Source organism: Penicillium samsonianum, assembly GCF_028829775.1.
Source record: "Penicillium samsonianum strain IBT 33392 chromosome Unknown utg000007l_segment0_segment0, whole genome shotgun sequence".
NCBI classification, from domain to species: Eukaryota; Fungi; Ascomycota; class Eurotiomycetes; order Eurotiales; family Aspergillaceae; genus Penicillium; species Penicillium samsonianum.
This window is the reverse complement of record NW_026643265.1, coordinates 4,189,972-4,211,765: the sequence shown is the minus strand read 5'-3', so window position 1 is coordinate 4,211,765 and position 21,794 is coordinate 4,189,972. Positions and strand designations below refer to the sequence as shown.

Genomic DNA, 21,794 nt, shown 5'->3' with positions numbered 1-21,794 from the left:
AGATGATCTAGATCACAATAAACTAGGCAATTGATAGTGTGAATATGATGTCAAAACTCATGCTTAATTTTAGATGACCATTAATATGCATTAATATGTATGGATCTACACTGCTAGATGAATACAATGATCTTTCGCCACCTCTTCTCCACACACTCTAAGTGTATTCCAACTTCCCAGATGATTGTCTCACATTTACATGTGGACCTGAGGCATCCCTCGACGATTGGATGGCAGAACCGGAAACGGATGCCAGGTTGCAACTGTTTCGAAGCTTGCTTTTATTTTCAGTCCAGAACCTGTCCAGATCCTTGACGTAGTACGTCATTGATTTTGGTCCAGGCCTTTTATATATTTGTGTGAGAACCTGCACTGAAGATTCCATATATCATGTCGGATCTCTACTGCAACATTGTAGATTTTTGAAATACTCAGCTCATTGACTTGAAAAAATACCAAAAACAACCTATCAATTCTATTTTTAACCCAAATAACTTCTATTCCTTCTTTATCACCTCCAATACCTATAGGTAGCGTGACCAAAAACCATGAAATCCGTATCACCCACCTCCAACCCCATCAGCCCCGGGCGGGCAAAGCACCTCGAACGAAACCGCGTCGCCGCCAACAAATGCCGCGAAAGAAAGAAGAGAGAACACAAGCAAATTGAACGTCGTCTCACGGACGAAACAGAAAAGAAAGATATTCTCCTAGCACAGTTGAACGTTCTACGAGAAGAAGTCTGGGATTTGAAAAACCTCATCTTCCAACACGCCGAGTGCCAAGACCACCAAATCAACCACCAACTCGCCAGGATGACACAGACCGTCCTGCAAGGTCCTTCCAACCCGGATGCCAATAATTCCAGTATGCCCACCAGCTCATCGCCCACATTTTCGACTGGGACGTGGTCGGATGAGTCGGTCGCAGATGATACCAACCATATCGGTGCGGGCGCATATGATCGCAAGGACTGGACGGTGTTGCCTACAATCGCGGACGGTTTCCCCCCTTGCGAGCCGACTGGGTTTACCGATTCGATGTTTGAAAACTTTATCAATGCAGACAATGGGTATACCTAAGGACTATCCTTGGAACTTCCATTTGGACGACTGTTCTTTTGTTTTAGCGATGGGCGCTGTATATTAATCTCAGGACAAGCTGGAGAAGCTTTTACCAAAACTCATGGAAACTTTTCATAGTTACGAATCAACGAATATACGAATCTGTCTATGACATGGATACTATTTCCCCTTCCACATAACATTCCCAAAAAAAATTGGTTCCTCGGAAAAGGGATTCCTATGACGCTGAGGCTTATGCCACATTGTGATAAGTTCATGCAGAAGCGCTTCCTCCTTGAAAGCCTTGACTCTCGAATCTGGACCAAGCCATTATTACTTCACAGACACTTGGGTCACACGAGGTAGACGCGCACATATGAAGATCCACTGAGGAATGAAAAGCAAATGGAATGTGCAAGAATTCTTCAGTGTCTGCGCTGGATGTGACTGGAGATGTGGGGAGATCCACAAAAGCCAAAGCCGCTGATGTCACTACCCGTCGGCTCTGACGGCATCGAACTGTTCGTATATATTTCCTATTGATCTCGTCTGTCTTTTCCATTCATATTATTCGCATTATTATGTTTATATGTTTATCTCACTGATCCTTGTATTATAGCACCATTACTTATTTCCATATTTTCTCCGATGATGCCCACGGCCTTACCTACGCCACCCTACGGGGAGCAAATGGCTACCTTCTCCCAGAAATCAGTAATGGGTACAATATTTGAGACAACTGAACGGTTAGAGAACCAAAGCCGGTAATATCCTACATCTTGTATGCTAAGATTATACGAAACCAGCTATACGGAATGGAAGCCTCTCGGGCTTGGAGTATCTGGGCTTGTCTGGTATTGTTTTCCTGTCTTCGAGCAGATCCATGATCAGTCGAAACTGACATTTACTTCCTTTATAGCTCTGCAAGAGATCAGCTTGCCCACCAGACTGTCGCCGTGAAGAAACTCGCGGAACCTTTTAAGACACCGGCTATTGCAAGACACATGTTTCGAGAAATGAAATTACTGAGACAGTTGCGACATGAAAACGTGAGTGTTCCAGCAGATAGTATGAAAACAACTGTCTAATTGTCTGCCAGATCATAAACTTGACCGACATATTCATTTCCCCCTCGGAAGACATGTACGAAGAGACTCCACTCTCTTTACATAGAAAGCACTAATAACTCTAGATATATCGTGACCGAACTTATGGCAACCGATCTTAACACAATCTTGAAGGCGAAAAAAGTCGAAGACCAATTCGCCCAATACTTCATGTATCAAATAATGGTGTGTGCCATCTATACCAATACCCACCCAACAAGCACGATTTTCTGATCAACAATCCCAGCGTGGCCTGAAATATCTCCACTCAGCCGGTGTCATCCACCGAGATCTAAAACCAAGCAACATCCTGGTGAACGAGAACTGTGACCTGAAAATATGCGACTTTGGCCTGGCCCGGATCCAAGAATCACACATGACCGGCTATGTCTCGACGAGGTACTACCGTGCCCCGGAGATCATGCTCACATGGCGAAAGTACGACGAAAAAGTCGATATATGGAGTGCCGGGTGCATCTTCGCTGAATTACTTCTGGGCGAGCCTTTGTTCCCGGGAAAGAACCATATCAACCAGTTTTGTGTTATCACCGATCTACTTGGTAATCCGCCTGAAAAAGTGATCAACAATATCACAAGTGAAAATGTGAGTGAGATTATACTCTTGAAATCATAGTATACCCACGGAAAGGGGTTTGCTAATTTCTTTTTCTTTTCCTGTAGACGTTGAATTTTATCAAGTCACTCCCAAAGCGAGACCGCACGCCAATATCACAGCTCATCCCCAAGGTCAATGCAGATGGTACGCTCAGTCTATTTCTTTCCTTCAGAGCATCAATTATAATTATATACCTGAACCAACTATCAAAGACAACCAAATACTAACCAACCCAGCTGGGGTATTGATTGACAGAATGCTCGAATTCGACCCCCAAGTCCGACTCTCCGCAACAGAAGCCCTCGAATCTCCATATCTCGCACCATACCACGATCCCAATGACGAACCAGTCGCAGCAGAAGCAATTGACTGGGCCTTCCTCGAAGCAGATCTCCCAGCCGATATGTGGAAGACCATCATGTCAGTCGTCAATCCTACAGTAAACATCGACGCATCTCCGGACATTCTGCTGACTATTTCTAGGTACGGCGAGGTGCTGGCATTCCACTCGGAAATGGACCATTCTGGCCAGACCGGGCCGATGAAATCAATACACCAGATTGACGGAATGGATATCGGTTAAGCCACAATCTATATATCTCGGGTATCTCGGTTATTTTGTGTTCATTGAAGCTTTTTTTTGATAAAACATTTTAATGCTAGAGTGGACTCGTTGTTTGAATATTTCTATTTTAATTTGATATCATTGCTTTTGGCGGTGCTATAAATGGAGTTTAGTTACACTGTCGAGATGGGATGGGAGAAAGAGTATAAGAACAGATATCTTATCATATTAACATTAGGTCGATACATGACCAGACCATTTTTCTGGCATTATCAAAAAGTCCTTGCTTATAAACAGGGGCAGACATGTATGTGTTCATCAAATCAACCAAGTGGGGTATCGCTTTCATTTAGGAAACTCAACCGCGTGCGTATCATAGCTTGCAAGTTGTGCAAGCGTCCTTGTTACATAAACATATCCTCAGGGTATGGACGAACCCATCTAGACAGCGGCATCGGCGGTGGTGGCAGTGGTGGTGTTGCCATTGGTATTGGCATCAGCAGTAGTCATCTCCGGGGAAGGATCGTCGCGGTGGTTCTTTGCGTTGCGGCGAGAATTCTTCAGATCTAGGATGGCGAAGGTGTTTGTGACAACGAAAGTAGACCTGTTCGTAGCAATGGGTTAGATAATGTATGTGTGTGTGTTAATCGTTGATCATCTGCTCTTACCATTGGATGGCGCCGACGACTATCAAAGCCTGCAGGGCGTGACAGCTGGCATAGTGGCATGCGCCAGGCGAAGGGATCATGGCAGCCAAGGCAATCCAGCCGCTGAGCCAGAGGCCACCGGTGAGCAGCTCGATGATAGGAATGGCGATTTCATGTGAGAAACGAGGAAAGCGTAGGGGTGCGAGGCCCAAGTATGGGATTGCGATGCCCGTTGTCCAGCAGCCGTTGAAGAGCATGTAGTAGATGACATTTGAGTAGGACCATTCGTCATACAAAGAGGCGATTTCTAGATGGAGTCAGCGTTGCTCTGATAAACTTCATATATAGTGAAACATACCATATGCAGTAAGACCAATCGTGGCTAGAGACAGGATGGCCTGCACGATTCGCAATGGGTTGATCCAGGAAAGCATTTTGAATATGGAAATAGTTCTTTGTGTTGGGTATCACGTATGCAGGTGGGTATATCTTTTTGACAGGGGTATGGAGGAAAGGATTGTAAAACGAGATCTACAGTCATAGGGGAATACCATGTGCCTTTATACTCTCGTGAGAAGACCATAAGGCGACTAGCTCGTGCTCCACACGTCATGGCACTGTAACTCGGAAAAGAATATGCATTGGGGAAGATTTGCAAGATTTAGGCTGGATGAGGGGTGGAGTCTCGGAGCAGGGACTGAAAAGTTTGACGAAGGATCATTCTGATAGACCCTGGGGCTTACCAAATTAGGGTTTGGTGTCGAGTAGCTCAATTTCCCCCGCCTTTGGATCATATCCAGGGCTCCTTTCACCATGCATCTGACCATATTAGTCTTCAAGATGAAAAGCACGTTCATTTTCTGTACTCTCCTATACTCTTAAGAATTCAATGCAATATCAAACCCACATAAAACCACACACCCTTGACGGCACTCCCGTTCCGAATATGCCCTGGGAATCATATGTTAGGTTACCGCACGGCGCTAGCCTTGTCGATCTCACATGAAAGCCTCGGCGAAGCAAATGTTGACCCAAAATCAACGTGCTGCTTTTTCGGAAATCTTCCCAGGATCCTGCCAAGAAGGTGGTTTACCTTGCTGTGCTAGTGCCGTGCTTGTTTGGCGCGGATCAATTGGGACATTTCAACCTCGGCATGTCGATCGTCGGACTCCCCGTACACAGCACAATCCCAGATACGAAATGGATACGACAACAGGATGAGCTAATCGTACTTCTGTCGCTCACACTTATACATTCTAGAACGTCATAATTCATCAGTTGAAAAATCCACATACGATTGGAGAATTTTGATGCATATGTACAAAAAAGAAAAAAGAATCTCTCCTATCTTACAGAGCGCATGCCAATCAGTTCCGTGAAATAAGAGCCCTCACAGCATCCATAACCCCAATAGACTTCTCATCGGCAGGCTCGATCGATGACCGCGCCGCTTCAGACTCCTTGCGCGGCGCCGGTTTATTCCCGACCTCCTTAGCCGCAGCCTCAATAGAAGCGTGGCGCTCCCTCCACTCGCGATCCTCCTTATCACGAATTTCCAACTCGCGCAACCACGCGTCACGCTTTTCTTGCTTCTTCCGAAGTTCCACGGCCTGGTCGAATTCCCGGCGCTGCTGTCGCTCCGTCTTGAAGTACATTCCGCCGGCGACTAGGGCGACTAGTGTGAAGGCTTGTGCGTAGATACGGGCTCGGAACATTCGGTTCATTTCAACCGAGTCGCCGGATTTCATCGACCGGTAGGCGCGGTAGAGGGCATAGCATGTTGCGGCGCATCCTGTTGTAATATGTATTAGTTTTTTAATGCTAGGAAGGAAATTCCGAGGGAAAAGGTAAGGGCTTGGGCTAGAGGAAATTCGTACCAAGTGGAACAAGCGGCTCTTCCTTGAGACGTCGTGTGAATTTTTGAACGCCGGTCTCTTCTGTAAATTGACTGTCGCAGGCCGAGTGTTAGCAGACGAGCCTTCCCTTTATTTTCTCTTCGGCATTGTTGGATGCCGCTTGCGGGACACGCGGATAATGTGTAACACATACGGGTTTGCTTCGTCGAAAGACGAAGGCACGGGTTCCCGGCTCATCGTGAAGTTGATTGTGGTCGGGTATGTTGACAGTGGTCGTGCGGAGTTCAGTTGCGTCCACGGGATGCGGAGTTTTCGAGTCGGGGATATTTGGTCGACGCTTATAAATGAGGTGTTTAGTGGCAAAGATTAAATCGGGTGAGGAATTGCGAGTTTCGGTGTTGGAATAGGCTCGTCAAGATGCTGGGGCGCACAGGGTCGAGCTGTGGTATGACGCCAAGTTTTCGAACATATCGGGTTATGTAACTCAGCCCTGGAGCCCTGGAGACTACTGCATCTTCTACTGTGTCTTTACAATGCTACAAGGACATTAGGCTCTCTGTTTTGCTGAAATGCTAGTCATGAATCTCTTATCTTGTGATTGGTCTATAATAAAATGAAATGGAATATAAGTTATTCGTGTACAATTAGCCCCTCATCGTTGACCGCTATCTACTTGTATATCCTCTCTGTACCTATACCCAGGACTGCTACCCAACGTTCTCTCCTTTCATCCAGTCTAAGAGATACACAATTTCATATCTGTCTGGAAGATTACTATTCACTTTGATCGCATCTACTTGATTTCATCCGTTCAACACCCCTACATCAAGCTTTATTTAGGGCTATCACTCAGGGTTGATGACATAAGGAGCTCCGATCACGGTCCCGCCTCTGCAAGAAAAAAGAGTCAGAGTTTAGAATTTCCCGGCTCTCAGATTCTTTTTAATCAGCATTGGGATTGATTATCTTCATCGTTCGGCAGAAATCAACCCGAACTCATTATGTCCGACGAGACTCCCAGCGGCGTCGCGACGCCCGTCACTCCCAAGATGAGCGGGCTTGCTTTGACTGAGTATACCGCCGCTCCGACGCCGCCCTCTGAACGCGAGCAAAGAACCCCGGGCTTGCCTCCTAATTGGGGAATTCCTGAGGCTTTCCTACTTCCCAACGGCTACCCAGATGTAATTCAATCTTTTCAATTGTCACCGAATCTTCAAATTCTAACATTGCCCCGCCATTCTAGTATCTGCGGTTGATTTTGACGTCACGAGTTTACGATGTTATTGAAGAAAGTCCTCTTACCCATGCTGTCAACCTGAGTAGCCGGCTGAAAAGCCGGGTGCTTCTCAAGCGTGAGGATCTGCTTCCGGTGTTCAGCTTCAAGCTCCGTGGCGCATACAACAAGATGGCTCATTTGAACAGTGAGCAGCGCTGGAAGGGCGTTATTGCTTGCTCTGCTGGTGAGTCTATACCTGGTAGCCAATAAAACTGGAAGTGATTCTTACTCACTCCATATAGGAAACCATGCTCAAGGTGTGGCCTTTTCTGCCCGCAAGCTAAGAATCCCCGCTACCATCGTCATGCCCTCTGGCACCCCCGCCATTAAACACCTGAATGTTGCTCGCTTGGGAGGAAGTGTGGTTCTTCACGGAATGGACTTTGATGCTGCCAAGGATGAGGCTCACCGATTGGAAAAGCAGCACAGTCTGACAAACATCCCACCGTTCGACGACCCTTATGTCATTGCTGGCCAAGGTACCATTGGCATGGAGCTTCTGCGCCAGGCAAACTTGGACAAGCTCGAGGCAGTCTTCTGTGCTGTTGGCGGAGGTGGTCTGATTGCCGGCGTCGGAGTTTACCTCAAGCGCATCGCACCCCAGGTGAAGGTCATCGGTGTCGAGGCTTACGATGCCAATGCTATGGCTCAGTCCCTCGACTCGGGCAATCGAGTCTTCCTCAAGGAGGTTGGCCTCTTTGCGGACGGCGCAGCAGTCAAGTCTGTTGGCGAGGAAACTTGGCGTCTTAGCCGCGAGGTCATCGACGATGTCATCCAGGTCTCCACCGACGAGACCTGCGCGGCCATCAAGGACGCCTTCGAGGATACCCGGTCCATCGTCGAGCCCGCTGGCGCTCTCGCCCTTGCCGGTCTCAAGAAGTACATTGCCAAGAACCCCAGCCCTGACCCCAACCGCGAGCTCATTGCCATTGCCTCCGGTGCCAACATGGACTTCGACCGTCTGCGGTTTGTTGCTGAGCGCGCTGCTCTTGGCGAGAAGAAGGAGGCACTTCTTAGCGTGAAGATCCCCGAGAAGCCCGGCGCGTTCGCCAAGCTCGTTGAGATTGTCCTGCCCCACGCCGTTACCGCATTCAACTACCGTTATGCCCGCGAAGAGTCGGCCGATGTGCTGATGGGTATCTCGCTATCTGCCTCTACTGGCCGCGATGACCTGGCCAAGATCATGATAGAGCTAGAGAAGGGCGGCATGAGCTGCCGGGACTTGAGTGATGATGAACTTGCTAAGCGTCATGTGCGCTTCCTCGTCGGCGGCCGCTGCGAGGTCGCCGATGAGCGCATCTTCATGTTCGAGTTCCCCGAGCGTCCAGGTGCCCTCGCCAAGTTCCTAACCACCCTCCGTCCTGAACAGAATATCTCTCTGTTCCACTACCGCAACTACGGCGGTGATGTGGGCAAGGTTCTGGCTGGAATCCAGTGCCCGTCGGGCGAGAAGGAGGACGTGGACTCCTTCCTTCGGGATCTGGGATATCCGTTCACTGAGCACACTGACTCTCCTACTTACAAGACGTTCTTGCGTTCTGAATAAGCATTTTGTTTCAAAATCACAAATGGAGAGAAGGCGGGTAACGAGAAGATGCATTGTTCATAGCTTGTTATGGTTTAAGCGGTTTAAGGTTTAGGCCTGTTTTGTCTCTTATTTGGCGTTTGGTTCATTTCGATAGACCCTCTGTATCATAGGTCACATAGTCTACTTTTAGGGTTTCTTACTACATACCAGCATAGGTACAAATACCCTCAAATGTCCTTTTTATCCAGTTGAACATTAATGCCCGCAATTATATCTAGCAGATCAGGTCTTCATTTCAACTCAGCAAATATATTCCGGCTAGCTGGCCTGAATAGCTTCAATAAAAAAAACCGCTTTTCTCTCGAGTCACTGAATAAATCCACACTTTCGCATTGTCTTTCTGTTTTCCCTGCTGTCCTTATACTTGTAGTGCAAAACCGACCAATCACAGCGGCCAACCCCCTCGGCCGACCGGCGATACAGAAGCTCCGGCCAACATTTGCGATCGCAGCACGAAAGAACCTTGGAAGCCAAACATCAACCTCGCACCGCGCCACGATACCTCTTGTTCTTTATAAGGTGATACTTGAGGCGCAGCCTCCAATTGATCACCTTCCGTGGAGATAGACCGAAATCGAAACCCGCCGCCATGTTCTCCCTCCGCTCCGTCTTCGGTGCCTCCTCCGGTGCCCTCCGCCAATTCCTCCCCTCTGTGACCACCCGGACCGCCTCATTACGGCCTTTCTCGCACATGATTCGCAACAGCTTGACGAGGCTCCGTGGACAAGCAAAGTCTGGCAACGCTGTTGCCGTGGCGAATGGGTCTGCTAGACAAGTGGAGCAGATTCGGGGAATGAAGACTCGGTCTTCTGTTAAGAGACTGTGTGATGGCTGCAAGGTATGATTTAAGATATTGGATACCTCCATGTTGGAATGATTGGGAAATCGTGTTTTGACTAGTGGGTGCTGACTGCTGAACAGCCCGTTCACCGCAAAGGCCGTGTCTACATTATCTGGTGAGTGATTACCCTGTGCCATTGAAGGCTATACTTGAAGTCGTTCAGTTTTAATATTTGTTTTCTTGGTTTTTAGCTCGAAGAACCCCAAGCACAAGCAACGGCAGGGGAAATAGAGTCGTCGCTTTCCCGTCTTTTTCTCCGATAGCGTGCATCGCTTTGTCCTTCCGCGGCTGCCTTTACTCGAACAACCAGAGATATCGGCAATATTTCTAGACATACAAATATGCTCTCGATACCCAGGTCGTCTTTAAATCCCTTGGATACACGACTTGTCGTCGCGGAACTCGGATCGGCGGCATACTTTTGCATTCTTGTTTCAAAACCAGACAGTGGTTGGATACCACGGCGCTTGTGTATTTTTCTTGTATATTAGTGTGGCAATCAAGTTTATTGGGTCTTCATATTTCAATCCAACTCATATCATGATCTCCAGTCTTGTCTTTCTTGGATGGCCAATATCTATAGATATATGCGCAGTTTACTCCAACCAACGGCCTGTCACCATACTCAAGCCTCGAAACAACCAAGACATCATCGTTTTTCATGTTGATATCTCATTCTATGGCTATACATCCACCGAATTGTAATCTACCGGCTGTGATGGGCCGATGTAAATAATCACGTGATTCGTTCCTGGCTTCCCCGAACTTTTTTTCGGGGAGCCAACTAAACATTCAATTCGCGTTGATCATATCAATTCTGGTGTGGTTGGATCATCACCATGCGGTCTCCTTCTCTTGCACGGTTACAAACCCGCGCGGTATCTGGTTTGACCAGATCAGCTCGTTTCCAGCCCCAGACTCTTCTGCGCCAGCGATGCGCTTCTACGGCCGCGTTCCGGTCCGCCGCTGTTGCGCCGGCTTATCAGTCGAAGTTGGGGCAATGGGACCAGCGCCGAAATGCCTCTGCTGCGGCTTCTGCAGTGTAAGTATACTCGCCGAACTGATCTCTTTTGTTTTACTCTTTCTAATGTTATTATTAGTCTCGAGGCTGCTAAGGCCAACCCGGAGGGTCTGTCCCAAGCCGCCATTATCGACAATCTCAATCCGCTCGAGGCCGAGCGTCTTAGCAGGTGTCGTAACATTGGTATTGCGGTATATATTATTCCGATTGCTTGCTTTTTTGTTCTTGTCTAATGAAGTCTCTCTGCACAGGCCCATATCGACAGCGGTAAAACCACATGTACAGAGCGAGTTCTTTTCTACACCGGTCGTATCAAGGCTATCCACGAGGTCCGCGGGCGTGACAGCGTCGGTGCCAAGATGGACTCCATGGACTTGGAACGTGAGAAGGGTATTACTATCCAGTCTGCGGCCACTTTCTGTGACTGGGTTAAGAAGGATAAGGAGGGTGTTGACCAGAAGTACCACCTCAACTTGATTGATACCCCCGGTCACATTGATTTCACCATTGAGGTCGAGAGAGCGCTGCGCGTTCTGGACGGCGCTGTCATGATTCTGTGTGCTGTCTCCGGTGTCCAGTCCCAAACGATTACCGTCGATCGCCAAATGCGCCGCTACAACGTTCCTCGCATCTCGTTCGTGAATAAGATGGACCGTATGGGTGCCAACCCCTTCAAGGCGGTTGACCAGATCAACACTAAGCTGAAGATCCCTGCCGCTGCTGTTCAGGTCCCCATTGGTTCCGAGGACGAGTTCGAGGGTGTCGTTGACTTGATCCGCATGAAGGCTCTATACAACGTCGGCGAGAGCGGTGAAGAGATCATGGAGAAGGATGAAATCCCCGAGAAAGTCAAGGCCATCGCCGAGGAGCGGCGTACCATGCTCATCGAGACTCTTGCCGATGTCGACGATGAGATTGCGGAGATGTTCTTGGACGAGATCACGCCCAGCGAGGATCAGATCCGAGCCGCTATCCGCCGAGCTACTATTGGCTTGAAGTTCACGCCTGTCTTCATGGGATCCGCTCTGGCCAACAAGTCAGTTCAGCCTATGCTGGACGGTGTCATTGACTTCCTTCCCAACCCTGCTGAGGTTGAGAACCTCGCCCTTGACCAGAAGCGTGACGAGGCCTCTGTCAAGCTTGTCCCCTATAACTCTCTTCCTTTTGTCGGTCTGGCCTTCAAGCTGGAAGAGAGCAACTTCGGTCAATTGACATACATCCGCGTCTACCAGGGTACTCTCCGCAAGGGTTCCAACGTCTTCAACGCTCGCAACAACAAGAAGGTCAAGGTTCCCCGTATTGTCCGCATGCACTCCAACGACATGGAGGAAGTTACCGAGATTGGCGCTGGTGAGATCTGTGCCGTGTTCGGTATTGAGTGTGCATCTGGTGACACCTTCACGGATGGAACTCTCGGCTACAGCATGTCATCCATGTTCGTTCCCGAGCCCGTCATCTCGCTCTCTATCAAGCCCAAGCAAAGCAAGGACGGTGCCAACTTCTCCAAGGCCATGGCCCGTTTCCAAAGAGAGGACCCCACCTTCCGAGTGAGCTACGATAGCGAGAGCGACCAGACCATTATCTCCGGAATGGGTGAACTCCACCTTGACATCTACGTGGAGCGTATGCGCCGTGAGTACCGGGTCGATTGCGAGACTGGCCAGCCCCAGGTTGCCTACCGCGAGACCATCGGCAACCGTGTTGAGTTCGACCACCTGCTCAAGAAGCAGTCCGGTGGACCTGGTGAATTCGCCCGTGTTGTGGGATTCATGGAGCCTACCGGCGTTCTCGAGGACAACAAGTTCGAGCAGCAGGTCATTGGAGGCAGCATTTCGGAGAAGTTCCTGTACGCTTGCGAGAAGGGTTTCAATCTCTCTTGTGACAAGGGTCCTCTGATCGGCCACAAGGTTCTCGGCACTCGCATGGTCATCAACGACGGTGCCACCCACATGACTGATTCATCCGAAATGTCCTTCAAGAACGCCACCCAGCAGGCGTTCCGCAAGGCTTTCGCTGAAAGTCTGCCCTCCGTTCTGGAGCCTCTCATGAAGACGGTTGTGACCGCTCCTACTGAGTTCCAGGGTGATGTCATCGGCCTGCTGAACAAGCGCGGTGCCACTATCAACGACACCGAGACCGGTGTTGACGAGTTCACAGTCTACGCTGACTGCAGTCTGAACGGCATGTTCGGTTTCAGCAGTAACCTGCGCGCCGCTACTCAGGGCAAGGGTGAATACACCATGGAATTCAGCCACTACGAGAAGGCTCCTCCTCACATGCAGTATGTTCCAACCAGAATCACTTCTCTAAATACATTGTCCATTGCTAACCGTCTTCTCCTACAGGAAGGAACTCATTGCGAAGTACCTGAAGGCCCAGGCCGACAGACACAAGAAATAAACGATAAAATATGTAATAACCCCACCCTCTCCGACTACTCTGGCAACCCAAGTCAGGCAGTGCCTGGCACTGGCTCTTGTTGGAGCTACCTAAGAAGCAGCATATTTTGCTTTCAATCCCTGCTGCTTCTTCCATCATCAACAACCCCCCTGTACTATTTACGCATGGCACTATATCACACTGTGACTTTCTGGGACCTGTATTTCAAGATCAAGATACTACTTTCTACTCTCCTGTCTAAACAAATAGATCATTGTTTTATTATGTTGCTCTTTCTTTAAATCGTTTTTTTTTTCAAGCGTTGTACATTTAAAGAATCCAGTTCATGGGAGTTCATAACACAAGAATATATCCCAAAAGGTGTTCAGCGTTATTGTTACAATCATTCCTTAGGCAGAAAGACAAAAGACTAATATCTTGGCCAAAATATATCTCTTAGCGAACTCTAGATGCCTAGCCCTAATGTATCGACTCAACGTCCCCAGTTATTCAACCACCACACTCTCGAGCCTTGCGCAAGTCATCGACTCCCGCTTTCTTTTTAAGCTTAGGAGGGGTCGGAGGAACATTATAATGAACATAAGCATAAATAGTGTCTGAGGGACGAGGAGTATGCTGGTTGACGTCGACATTAACGGGAAGCTTTGGGCGAGCAGCCGCGGACGAACGCAGGTCAGCCTTATCCGTCCCCTGTTCAATGTTAGCATGTTTGCTTGGTACACAGTCTGCCCATCTGACTTTAAGCTTCTTTCCTGATTTGAAAGTCGACACACGCACAGATGAGGGATTTGGGCTTGAGGGACGTGAAAGAGGTGGCAGGGGGAGGAGGGATTTGTCGGGAAGAGCCTTGTCAGTGGGTAGGGCTGGGAGAGGCTTCTTTATGGGAAGGGAAGGGAGGGGCTTATCCTGTGATATGTTAGTCTGCTTCGAGGTATACGCAATTCGATCGGTCCCAGACTCAGGCAGAGGAATGTCCTCAGAGGAATCATTCTTGTGGAGATTGAATCTCCGGAACGCCTGGATGATGGGAATATCTTCCTCACGCACACCGGTAAACAAAGGAGGCAGATCTTCCCCTACACGTTGATCGTCGTCTCCTAACTTGTCCATGAGGTCTTCAATCTCTGGGTCGCTAAGCGCGCCCATGAAGAGGGGCCATCTCGGGTCAGCAGGCGGCGGAGTAGGGATACGAGGTGGAAGCTCCTTCGTGGCAGCGGAGCTTCCAGCAGTACTCTTGCGCTGGGTAGCTGGTAGTTTCGGGTGAGCGTCTTCGTCATAGACAGTCACATTATCCCAGATCGGAGCGCCTGCTTCGTCTCGGATTTGATAGAATGCCAACAAGCGACGAGCGATGTGCAGCTGGGTTTGTCCGTCCCTCACCATCATGGTCAGCCGGTAATCTAGATGAAAGTCTTGTTCGTACAAGACAGTCACGAGAAATGCACCAATCGCGACACCTGGGACCTTGTCCAGAATCCACGTCCTCAAGCATCTCCTCAGGTAATGGATGGCCTTGAGGTCCCAGGAAACGAGAAGGCGTCGTTCTTGAACGGCAAGCATGGTGTCGACAGGTCTGTTCTCTAAGAATGACTGGAAGAGGGCTTGTAGTTGCCACCGGCTGGTGCTAGCTTCCTTGTAGGAGCGGCTTGGATGGTGTGCTGGGCTGGAGGAGTTAATGGGAATCTTGTTACCTGTTGGAGACATTTTTTGGTGTAGAAGACGAGCGATATATTGTGAATGGAAATGTACCTGTGAGAAGATTCTTTTCTTTCTGAAAAGAAATGTTGTACCGGTCAAAATACGTGAAAGGTGATCGATCCTAATGGACATCTCCCAGGTATTTATGCTTCTTGGTCCTTTTCACGTAGTGAAGGTTCCCATTGTTAAGAATAGACAAGAGGAAGAAGAGACAACAAAGAGGTATGCTTGCACACTTTCAAGTCTTTTGACCAAAGAAGATATTGTTCTGAAATCACCTGCAAGAGTGGCAAAGTCGAACAAAGAAGAGCGAAGAGCTTTGTTCCAAAAATTTCGAGTCCTTCATTGTCGAACCCGGTTGCTTGCAGAGGAATATCATCTCGTATTATGCCCATGTCACCTTCTGAGGGCTGAAAGACAACCAATGGACAGGTTCCACCACCAAAAGAGGCCAATGAGCATTGTTCAAACCCAAATGTATTGGCACAGAGACGGACAGCTGAATTATGTACAAAAGGTGAAGACAAAATGGGAATCATTTGAAACAGACGCAACACTCCATTAAATCATATATGGTGGATCAGAAAAGAAGACAGCGGGCATGAACAAGCTCACTGGAAGGGTATATGCACGCCAATAGGGGCGATCGAGTTAAAACCAGTAATGTAAAAAGAAAAGTCCCCAAAAGCGTAGTGGGGACGGAAAAGGGATGAAGAAGAAATGTCCAAATGCAGCCTGTGATCAAAGCCACAGGACCCATCGGATACCAGTGAAAGCACCGCGGAAGACACTACGCACAAGTTTGAAAGCCATGACAATCAGCCACACCCACCAAAGCATAGCAACAAGGGCCCATTCCAAAACCATGAACCCAGTGCGGCGAATCCACCGCAATCGACGGCGACGCTTACGAAGACCTTTGTCGAGGGCATCACTCAGTTGCTTAACAGCGAGTGTGCTGGTGGTGTTAAGCTGGACACACATGTCCTCGGCGTCATTTGCTGTGGCTCGGACGCGAGGAGCCAGGGAATGGTTGACCAGGTTTTCCAGGTTCTTCAGCTGGGATCGGAGAGGCGACGAGGTGGAGGTGGAGAAATGATGCATGGATTGTTGGAACGAGTGCTGGGTGTGCTCGAAACGCTGGAGGAGGCATTGAGCAGCGAGGTCGAACTCGCCGATTCGCGTCACTCGTGGAACAGATGCACCAGGGCCCATGGAGCTTTGAAGCCAATGGGGGACTGGATCACGGGGAGTGTGGGCTCGGCGAGTAATCTCCCGGGCCTTAATCCCGGATGACAATAGAAGAGCCCGTGTGCGCTCGACCTCTGGTTTACCAGGTACGCCGGTGTCAATCAAAGTGTGGATACTGCGCCCAGATATACTCCAGGCGCGACTGGCACCTGAAAGCCCTGTGCGTCTTCCCTCAGGGGAAAGCCCTGGTGATGCTCGAGCGTTGGCGAGCCCAGTGACAGGAGGCCGTGTTAAGCTGAAAGGAATAGAGGGATCTTTAATCTCGTCGCGCTTTGTCCGTCCCGTGTGCATAGAAGGGCTGAAATCAAGGGTTTTGCTGCGTGGCAGCGAGAACTTCTTGGGAGAATCACGGGAACCATAATTTCGTAGAGAGGAAACTCGTTCGCTAGCACTGCCGAAATCGGTCCCCTCTGTTGCTTCACTTCGTTCATCTTGCCGCAGGGGTGATGTGAAGGTCGGTAGAGAGGGAATAAAGCTTCGGGATGAGTTCTTCTCGGAATTTCTGCGAGTCAATCGCCCAGGCTCCTCTGTAAATGTTGGGAGGCGCCGTAAAAGGGATTTGGAGCCATACTTCCTGTCGCCTCTGGATTCTTCGTCAGAATCGCTATCATCTGACGCAAAAGTGGTGGCGGACGATGATTTCCGAGATTCAGGATCTGCGTCTTTCTTCAGGATGAGATCCCCGACCTTGGAGACCTCATTGCCCACAATCTCTGCTATCCGACCTGGTCCCTTAAATATTCCTCGTAGCTTTGATTCGGGAAGATGGGGCCCTTTACGGGACCGATGTCCATCTACCCGATTGCCTTCCTGCGTGCCTTGATCATCATGATAAGATGACGACACAACGTCGGGAAGAGGACTCGGCTCAAGCTTGGAGGCGCCCTCCGTCCGTGCGGGCGCCGTCAGATTTCGCTGACGCAAAGTTTCGGGTTCCGGAAATTCATCTTCCCGCTCTCGCTCTCGATCTGCTTGTTTGCTCTTGCTGCCCTCGTGTCGTGAAACAATCTTATGACGGAGACCCTTCTTTGCGGGAGAGGGAGATCGACTTGACGGGGGTGACAGATTTACTGCTATGCTCGGGAAGTAGCCAACGCGAGCGGGAGAGTTAGGCGCAGTGCTATCCATGCCTTCTAGGGACATACGAGGATCCTGTCGATCATCATGACTGCCCGCTGATGAGAAAGAGCCTTTCCTGTGCTTGCGGGCTTGATTGGTGTTGACCGACAACGGCTCGGTTGGCTGTGGTGTCCTTCCCCGGTCAATGTCAGCGTTACGAACAGTCGGAGACTTGGCGCGGGATATCCGAGATCCTGAGTGTGCATGTTCGACGAATCTTTGGACATGGTCGCGGATATGCTCACGAGACATGCGAGGCTTTTCATCGACGGAAGGTCGGGTATCTGAGCTTGAAGAACTCGAGACACTACCCGAACGCATTTTGACATGATCCCATCGTGACGGCTTTCGTTTGCTAGAAGCACTACGGCTGCGTAAGCTGTGCGAATGACTTCGAAATCTGTGCCTGTGCCGCCCACGGCCCACGCTCTTGAATTCTTGCGCCAATGCAGGGTGAGAACTGGAGAGAGAAGTGCGCGGTGACGCATGTGCCTCTCCAGGATCTCCCATTTCGACCGAAAGGCGCTGCTGCTTATAAGGCGTCCCGATATCATCGCGTGTGTCCATGATAATTAATGCTTTAGGGTCAGGGTAGAGTTTACAGCCATCCTTGTCGACCACCTTCGTCTTGTTGGCACCATACTCCAGCCAGGCCGCATCGGCTAGAAGTTCTGCCGGCGAGATCTTCCAATCAATACGTGGTCGACGGGCCTTCATGCTGCTGGTTCGGCTGACTCGCCGTAGGCTCGATCCTGGAGAGGTAGGCATCATATCCATATCTTCATGTTCCCCAATAGATACATGGCGCCGACCTTGTTGGAAAGGTGGCAGCCTTAAGCAATCTAGTGGGTCGTACTCTCTTTGGCTGTATTTTTGCTCGACATCATTGATCCATTGATGGACTCCTTCAACGTCGTGCCATCCTTCTGCGGCTGCATCAATGGAGCATTTCTCACGATACCTGACTTTTCGGTTGCGAATCATTTGAAGCGGGTTATAATCACGGTTGGGTTTCTGTGGTTTAGACTCGGCGTCATGCTTGACTGCATCTCGAAGAGGGGGTAATGAGGGCAGTAGCCGCATATATTCATGAAATAAATCAAAATGATTGCGCGCTCTCTCAGCACGAGCCAAAGTGCTTTCAGAAAATTCGTACGCCCGGTGATCCTCAATCGCGGATGGGGGCAACAAATTCACAACAGATGATTGCTCTAAGCTCGGCAGTGTCCCCTGTGACAAACGACTATCGGAGACCTGAGTAAAATTGCGATACGGCGAGTCGCGCTGGAACTTCCTCACTAGTGGGGAATACGCATAGTTGTCTACTGTCGGAACAGCAGGTTGAGAGACAGATATTGGTCTTCGGCCCTCAGAGCCCGGGGGTATCCCAGAAGCTGTCCTCCTCCGAGATTCATTTAGATTCAAGGCCAGATTCACGATCTGGATCGAGTCTCTATCGAGGCCAGGAGTTGAATGTGCCACATTGTCTTCCTGTACCTCGGGCTGCGAGCTTCCGGAGGGTTGTCTATCAGAAGGCGTAGAAGCTTGCTGAGCACTTATCAGGCTTGAACTTGCATCCTCTGGCATTGCTTCAGATGCATGGTGCTTACGCCGACTCCATGGAAATCGCGAGCGTTTCTTGGGGACCACGATATCCGGTTCAGGAACGCTGCGCTTCTCTTGGGGAGGTTCTGAGGGGCGAGGGCGGTGCAGGCTAACCCTTGTGCTTCGCGGGCGAGGAAACGAGTCAAGCAAGAAGCCACCTGAGCTCTGGATCCTCCGCTGTCCCGGTGTCTTTCGATCTCCATCACGGGAACTGCTGCCCAGTGTAGTACCCTCTAACTCCCCGCTTGCTCGGCCGTCGTTCTTTCGGGGCGTGGTCTGGCGAGATGAGCCTCCATCGGATCGGAGTAAAGGCGACACAGTTCCTGAGGATCGGTCTTGGGGTCGTCCATTCGCCTGAGACATTGAAGATCGTACAGGGGGCTCGTTCGGTTGTTGCGACATTGCTGCAGGAAGGGCAACTATGCTAGATGGCAACTTTGGAGAAAGAGACGGACATAATTTGGCCAGACACAAGCATAAGAGCGATCAGCCAAGTTGGCAAGGGTTCAAATACCAGTGAAACCAAAGACAATGTTGCACGATCAGCCTGCAAGACGTAACATCCCCCGTGTAGATCAGTTGAATGCGCGTCAGCTAATGTTACGTAATCACTTTATTCGCACCCGCGGACCCGCCTAGGCAGCCTGGGCACGAAAACCTTCAAGACTCGAGCATCAAACTTATTGGGGATTTGATCTAGGACAAAGATGTGTATTAAGATCTAGAGTACAGAATCTACATGATGAACACCTTATTTGAGTCAACAGACATGGGAAAGTTCTAGCATTTGGGTCTAAAGCACAAGTACAACTAGAGGTACAGTTCCTGTAAAAGGCAAGGATATACAGGTTAAAATGAATTCAGCTTCGCTCAAAGTATGCGCTTATTCAACCCGCAAGCACTGGAGGCGGGCCTCGGCCTCGATGACCTGTAAAAACAAAGGTTGTTAGTGGATCTGTCGTAAATTGCCAAACCGAAACGGGGAACAAAAACTTACCTCGAGAGCCTGTCTGACTTCAAGAACCTTGCGAACATCACCCAGCCAGTCCTTGCTGAGAATCTTAGCCCAGCCCTGGAGAGTGTTCATTTCCCGAGCAGCGGCGTCAACATCGCCCTGCTGCAGCAAGCTCTCAGTGCGCACCAAAATGCTCTCCACGTCATCACCTTCGGACAAAGCATCCTTCTTGAACATAACCTTGCTCAGGACAAGGCTAGCAGCGTGACTGGCCACACCGGCATCCTCGGGTAGCAGGCTAGCCTTGCGGACTTCACTTGCAACTCGGCGGAAACGCTCGAAAATCTGAGTGGTGGAGGGGATACCACGCTGGTAAGCAGTGGGGTTGATAGATGCGATGGCAGCCTCAACGACGGCATCACCAGCAGCAAGCTCCTTCACGGCCACAAGCTCACGGACGAACGGCCGGGGGTCTCAGCCCGCTCGACCACGGTACGAACGGCGTCCAGGGCAACTTGCAGCTGCTGAGTCTTGAGATTGGTGTCGATAACGTCGCTCCATCCGGCGGTCAGCTTCTCAAGCTCGTTAATGTCGGCTGTGAGCTCAGTCAACTTGCTCAGACGGCCCTCACGCTCGCGTTCGACCAGGCTCTTGACCTCGTGAACATACTTGCGGTTCAGCTCAATGGCCTGCTCAACGAGCTCATTCTGAAGACGCTGCTCGGCAAGCTCCTGAGCGTGGCGGAGCTCAGTGTTGACCTTCTGCTGGTACGCCAGGGCGAGCTTCTCGCGCTCGGCCTCGAACTCTTCACGGAACGAAGCAAGATCAGTGGAGCGCACTTCCTCAAATTGGCGCATCAGTTCACGTGCCGACTCATCAAAGGTAGCATGTAGCTTGTTAAGCTCCTCCTGGGCAGTGTTGCGAGCCTCACCGCGAATAGCAGCGATCTTCTCGGCAATCTTCTCCAGCTCGCCCTTGGCCTTGGCGACAGGCGCAAAGTATTTGCTGGAGTTTTCATCACCGCTGATGACGGTAACGATGTCGTTGAAAGTCTTAACCAGATCCTGGACGACAGTGTCATCACCATCCTGCAACTGGAGCAATTCAATGGTGCTCGCAGAAACAGCAGGTTGTTTGGGCTCATCCAGTGAGACGGGGTGCTTCGCCTCGGATTCAGGATTCGTTTCCTTGGAGCTCTGCTTCGAGGCCGTCTCTTCCTTGGCCTTCAGGACTGTAGTGTTCCGATCCTCGGGCTTGGCGGTCGCGGACTTGGTTTGGCTCTCGTGTGCTTTCTTAGAATCGGCATCGGCCTTCTGTTCTTCAGCAAGCTTCCAAGACAGACCGCTCTTGCCAGGAATAGTGACGGGCTTTCCCTCTTCTCGGGGTGCAGCCGGGAGACGGTTTTGGTGACTCAAGGCATTGGGGAAGCGGCGGTAGAAGTCACGCTCCTCAAAGTAAAGAACGGATTCTTCACCGTAGGGAATGTACTCGGTAAAGAAATCGTGGAAGTTGTCGGACTTCAGGGCCAGGAAGATGCTGCCACCATAAGCAAAGCCGGATGTGAGGATCAGATAAATCAAGAACCGACGGAAACGACCGGATTTGCGGGGAGCAGCTGCCGGAGGCGAGGGAGGAAGCTTAGATTCTGCAAAAATATCGCATTAGGACATCGAGGGTAGGCCTCAATGGTAATTGATGAACGAGGGGGTCGTCATACCTTGTTCAGCGGCCTTCAAGATGGTCTCGGGAGGGACACTAGATTCGGAGGAAGGGGAGGCTGGTGTCGGACCACCGGTGGTGGGGGGCTTAGAATCGGCGAAGAATCGCTGTGCGTGATAATTGTGAGTATGAAGTGATAGGAAGCTTGGGGATATGGTTCTCTTTACCTGACCTGCCAGCCGGTTGTTTGCACCGGCTCTGGACAGCCATTGCGACGGGATCCGTTGGCGGACAGGGTTCGACAGCAATTGCCGACCCGGAGCAATCGAGGAGCGCAGCATGACGAGCCGCACAATCGCCAAAATGAGTGGCTAAAAGTGATCAGAAAGATGGATGAGTAGAAAACGGGAACTTGGTTGCTCAGTTGCGATCCGCCCCGATAATCCTGCGGGCGGTCAGAGTGACTTTGCGCGCCATTTCATGCCCACTTCCGTACATACTGACATCAAGAAGTATAGCTAGGGTTT

The 21,794-nt window shown here is 50.2% G+C and overlaps 10 protein-coding genes across 10 annotated transcripts; 5 read left to right on the top strand and 5 right to left on the bottom strand.

Annotated features, from left to right (window-relative positions):
- Positions 1-548: 548 nt before the first annotated feature.
- N7471_012452 (bZIP transcription factor) lies at positions 549-1,082 on the top strand (the record flags this gene model as incomplete). The annotated part of the gene is made up of 1 exon (XM_057285171.1): positions 549-1,082. The coding sequence occupies one exon, from the start codon at positions 549-551 to the stop codon at positions 1,080-1,082; it is 534 nt and encodes a 177-aa protein (XP_057131437.1).
- Positions 1,083-1,715: 633 nt separating this feature from the next.
- On the top strand, positions 1,716-3,369 carry N7471_012451 (uncharacterized protein; the record flags this gene model as incomplete). Its single annotated transcript, XM_057285170.1, has 9 exons — positions 1,716-1,810; positions 1,871-1,918; positions 1,984-2,113; positions 2,164-2,207; positions 2,257-2,356; positions 2,418-2,774; positions 2,852-2,930; positions 3,023-3,206; positions 3,270-3,369. The coding sequence occupies 9 exons, from the start codon at positions 1,716-1,718 to the stop codon at positions 3,367-3,369; spliced, it is 1,137 nt and encodes a 378-aa protein (XP_057131436.1).
- Positions 3,370-3,792: 423 nt separating this feature from the next.
- N7471_012450 (MARVEL domain-containing protein) lies at positions 3,793-4,432 on the bottom strand (the record flags this gene model as incomplete). Its single annotated transcript, XM_057285169.1, has 3 exons — positions 3,793-3,955; positions 4,020-4,305; positions 4,357-4,432. 3 exons carry the CDS (start codon positions 4,430-4,432, stop codon positions 3,793-3,795), a joined length of 525 nt encoding a protein of 174 aa, XP_057131435.1.
- Positions 4,433-5,365: 933 nt separating this feature from the next.
- Positions 5,366-6,091, bottom strand: rcf1 (respiratory supercomplex assembly factor RCF1; the record flags this gene model as incomplete). The annotated part of the gene is made up of 3 exons (XM_057285168.1): positions 5,366-5,790; positions 5,876-5,946; positions 6,048-6,091. The coding sequence occupies 3 exons, from the start codon at positions 6,089-6,091 to the stop codon at positions 5,366-5,368; spliced, it is 540 nt and encodes a 179-aa protein (XP_057131434.1).
- A 764-nt stretch (positions 6,092-6,855) lies between these two features.
- On the top strand, positions 6,856-8,676 carry N7471_012448 (threonine dehydratase, biosynthetic; the record flags this gene model as incomplete). The annotated part of the gene is made up of 3 exons (XM_057285167.1): positions 6,856-7,035; positions 7,098-7,314; positions 7,373-8,676. The coding sequence occupies 3 exons, from the start codon at positions 6,856-6,858 to the stop codon at positions 8,674-8,676; spliced, it is 1,701 nt and encodes a 566-aa protein (XP_057131433.1).
- Positions 8,677-9,196: 520 nt separating this feature from the next.
- Positions 9,197-10,221, top strand: N7471_012447 (50S ribosomal protein L36). Its single transcript, XM_057285166.1, has 3 exons — positions 9,197-9,556; positions 9,640-9,674; positions 9,751-10,221. Exons 1-3 carry the CDS (start codon positions 9,308-9,310, stop codon positions 9,788-9,790), a joined length of 324 nt encoding a protein of 107 aa, XP_057131432.1. The 5' UTR covers positions 9,197-9,307; the 3' UTR covers positions 9,791-10,221.
- A 177-nt stretch (positions 10,222-10,398) lies between these two features.
- On the top strand, positions 10,399-12,980 carry N7471_012446 (elongation factor G; the record flags this gene model as incomplete). Its single annotated transcript, XM_057285165.1, has 4 exons — positions 10,399-10,601; positions 10,660-10,771; positions 10,832-12,861; positions 12,926-12,980. 4 exons carry the CDS (start codon positions 10,399-10,401, stop codon positions 12,978-12,980), a joined length of 2,400 nt encoding a protein of 799 aa, XP_057131431.1.
- Positions 12,981-13,469: 489 nt separating this feature from the next.
- Positions 13,470-14,684, bottom strand: N7471_012445 (uncharacterized protein; the record flags this gene model as incomplete). The annotated part of the gene is made up of 1 exon (XM_057285164.1): positions 13,470-14,684. The coding sequence occupies one exon, from the start codon at positions 14,682-14,684 to the stop codon at positions 13,470-13,472; it is 1,215 nt and encodes a 404-aa protein (XP_057131430.1).
- A 735-nt stretch (positions 14,685-15,419) lies between these two features.
- N7471_012444 (uncharacterized protein) lies at positions 15,420-19,055 on the bottom strand (the record flags this gene model as incomplete). Its single annotated transcript, XM_057285163.1, has 1 exon — positions 15,420-19,055. The coding sequence occupies one exon, from the start codon at positions 19,053-19,055 to the stop codon at positions 15,420-15,422; it is 3,636 nt and encodes a 1,211-aa protein (XP_057131429.1).
- Positions 19,056-19,536: 481 nt separating this feature from the next.
- On the bottom strand, positions 19,537-21,608 carry N7471_012443 (MICOS complex subunit MIC60; the record flags this gene model as incomplete). The annotated part of the gene is made up of 5 exons (XM_057285162.1): positions 19,537-19,581; positions 19,651-20,058; positions 20,109-21,253; positions 21,326-21,434; positions 21,495-21,608. 5 exons carry the CDS (start codon positions 21,606-21,608, stop codon positions 19,537-19,539), a joined length of 1,821 nt encoding a protein of 606 aa, XP_057131428.1.
- Between the last annotated feature and the right edge of the window lie 186 nt (positions 21,609-21,794).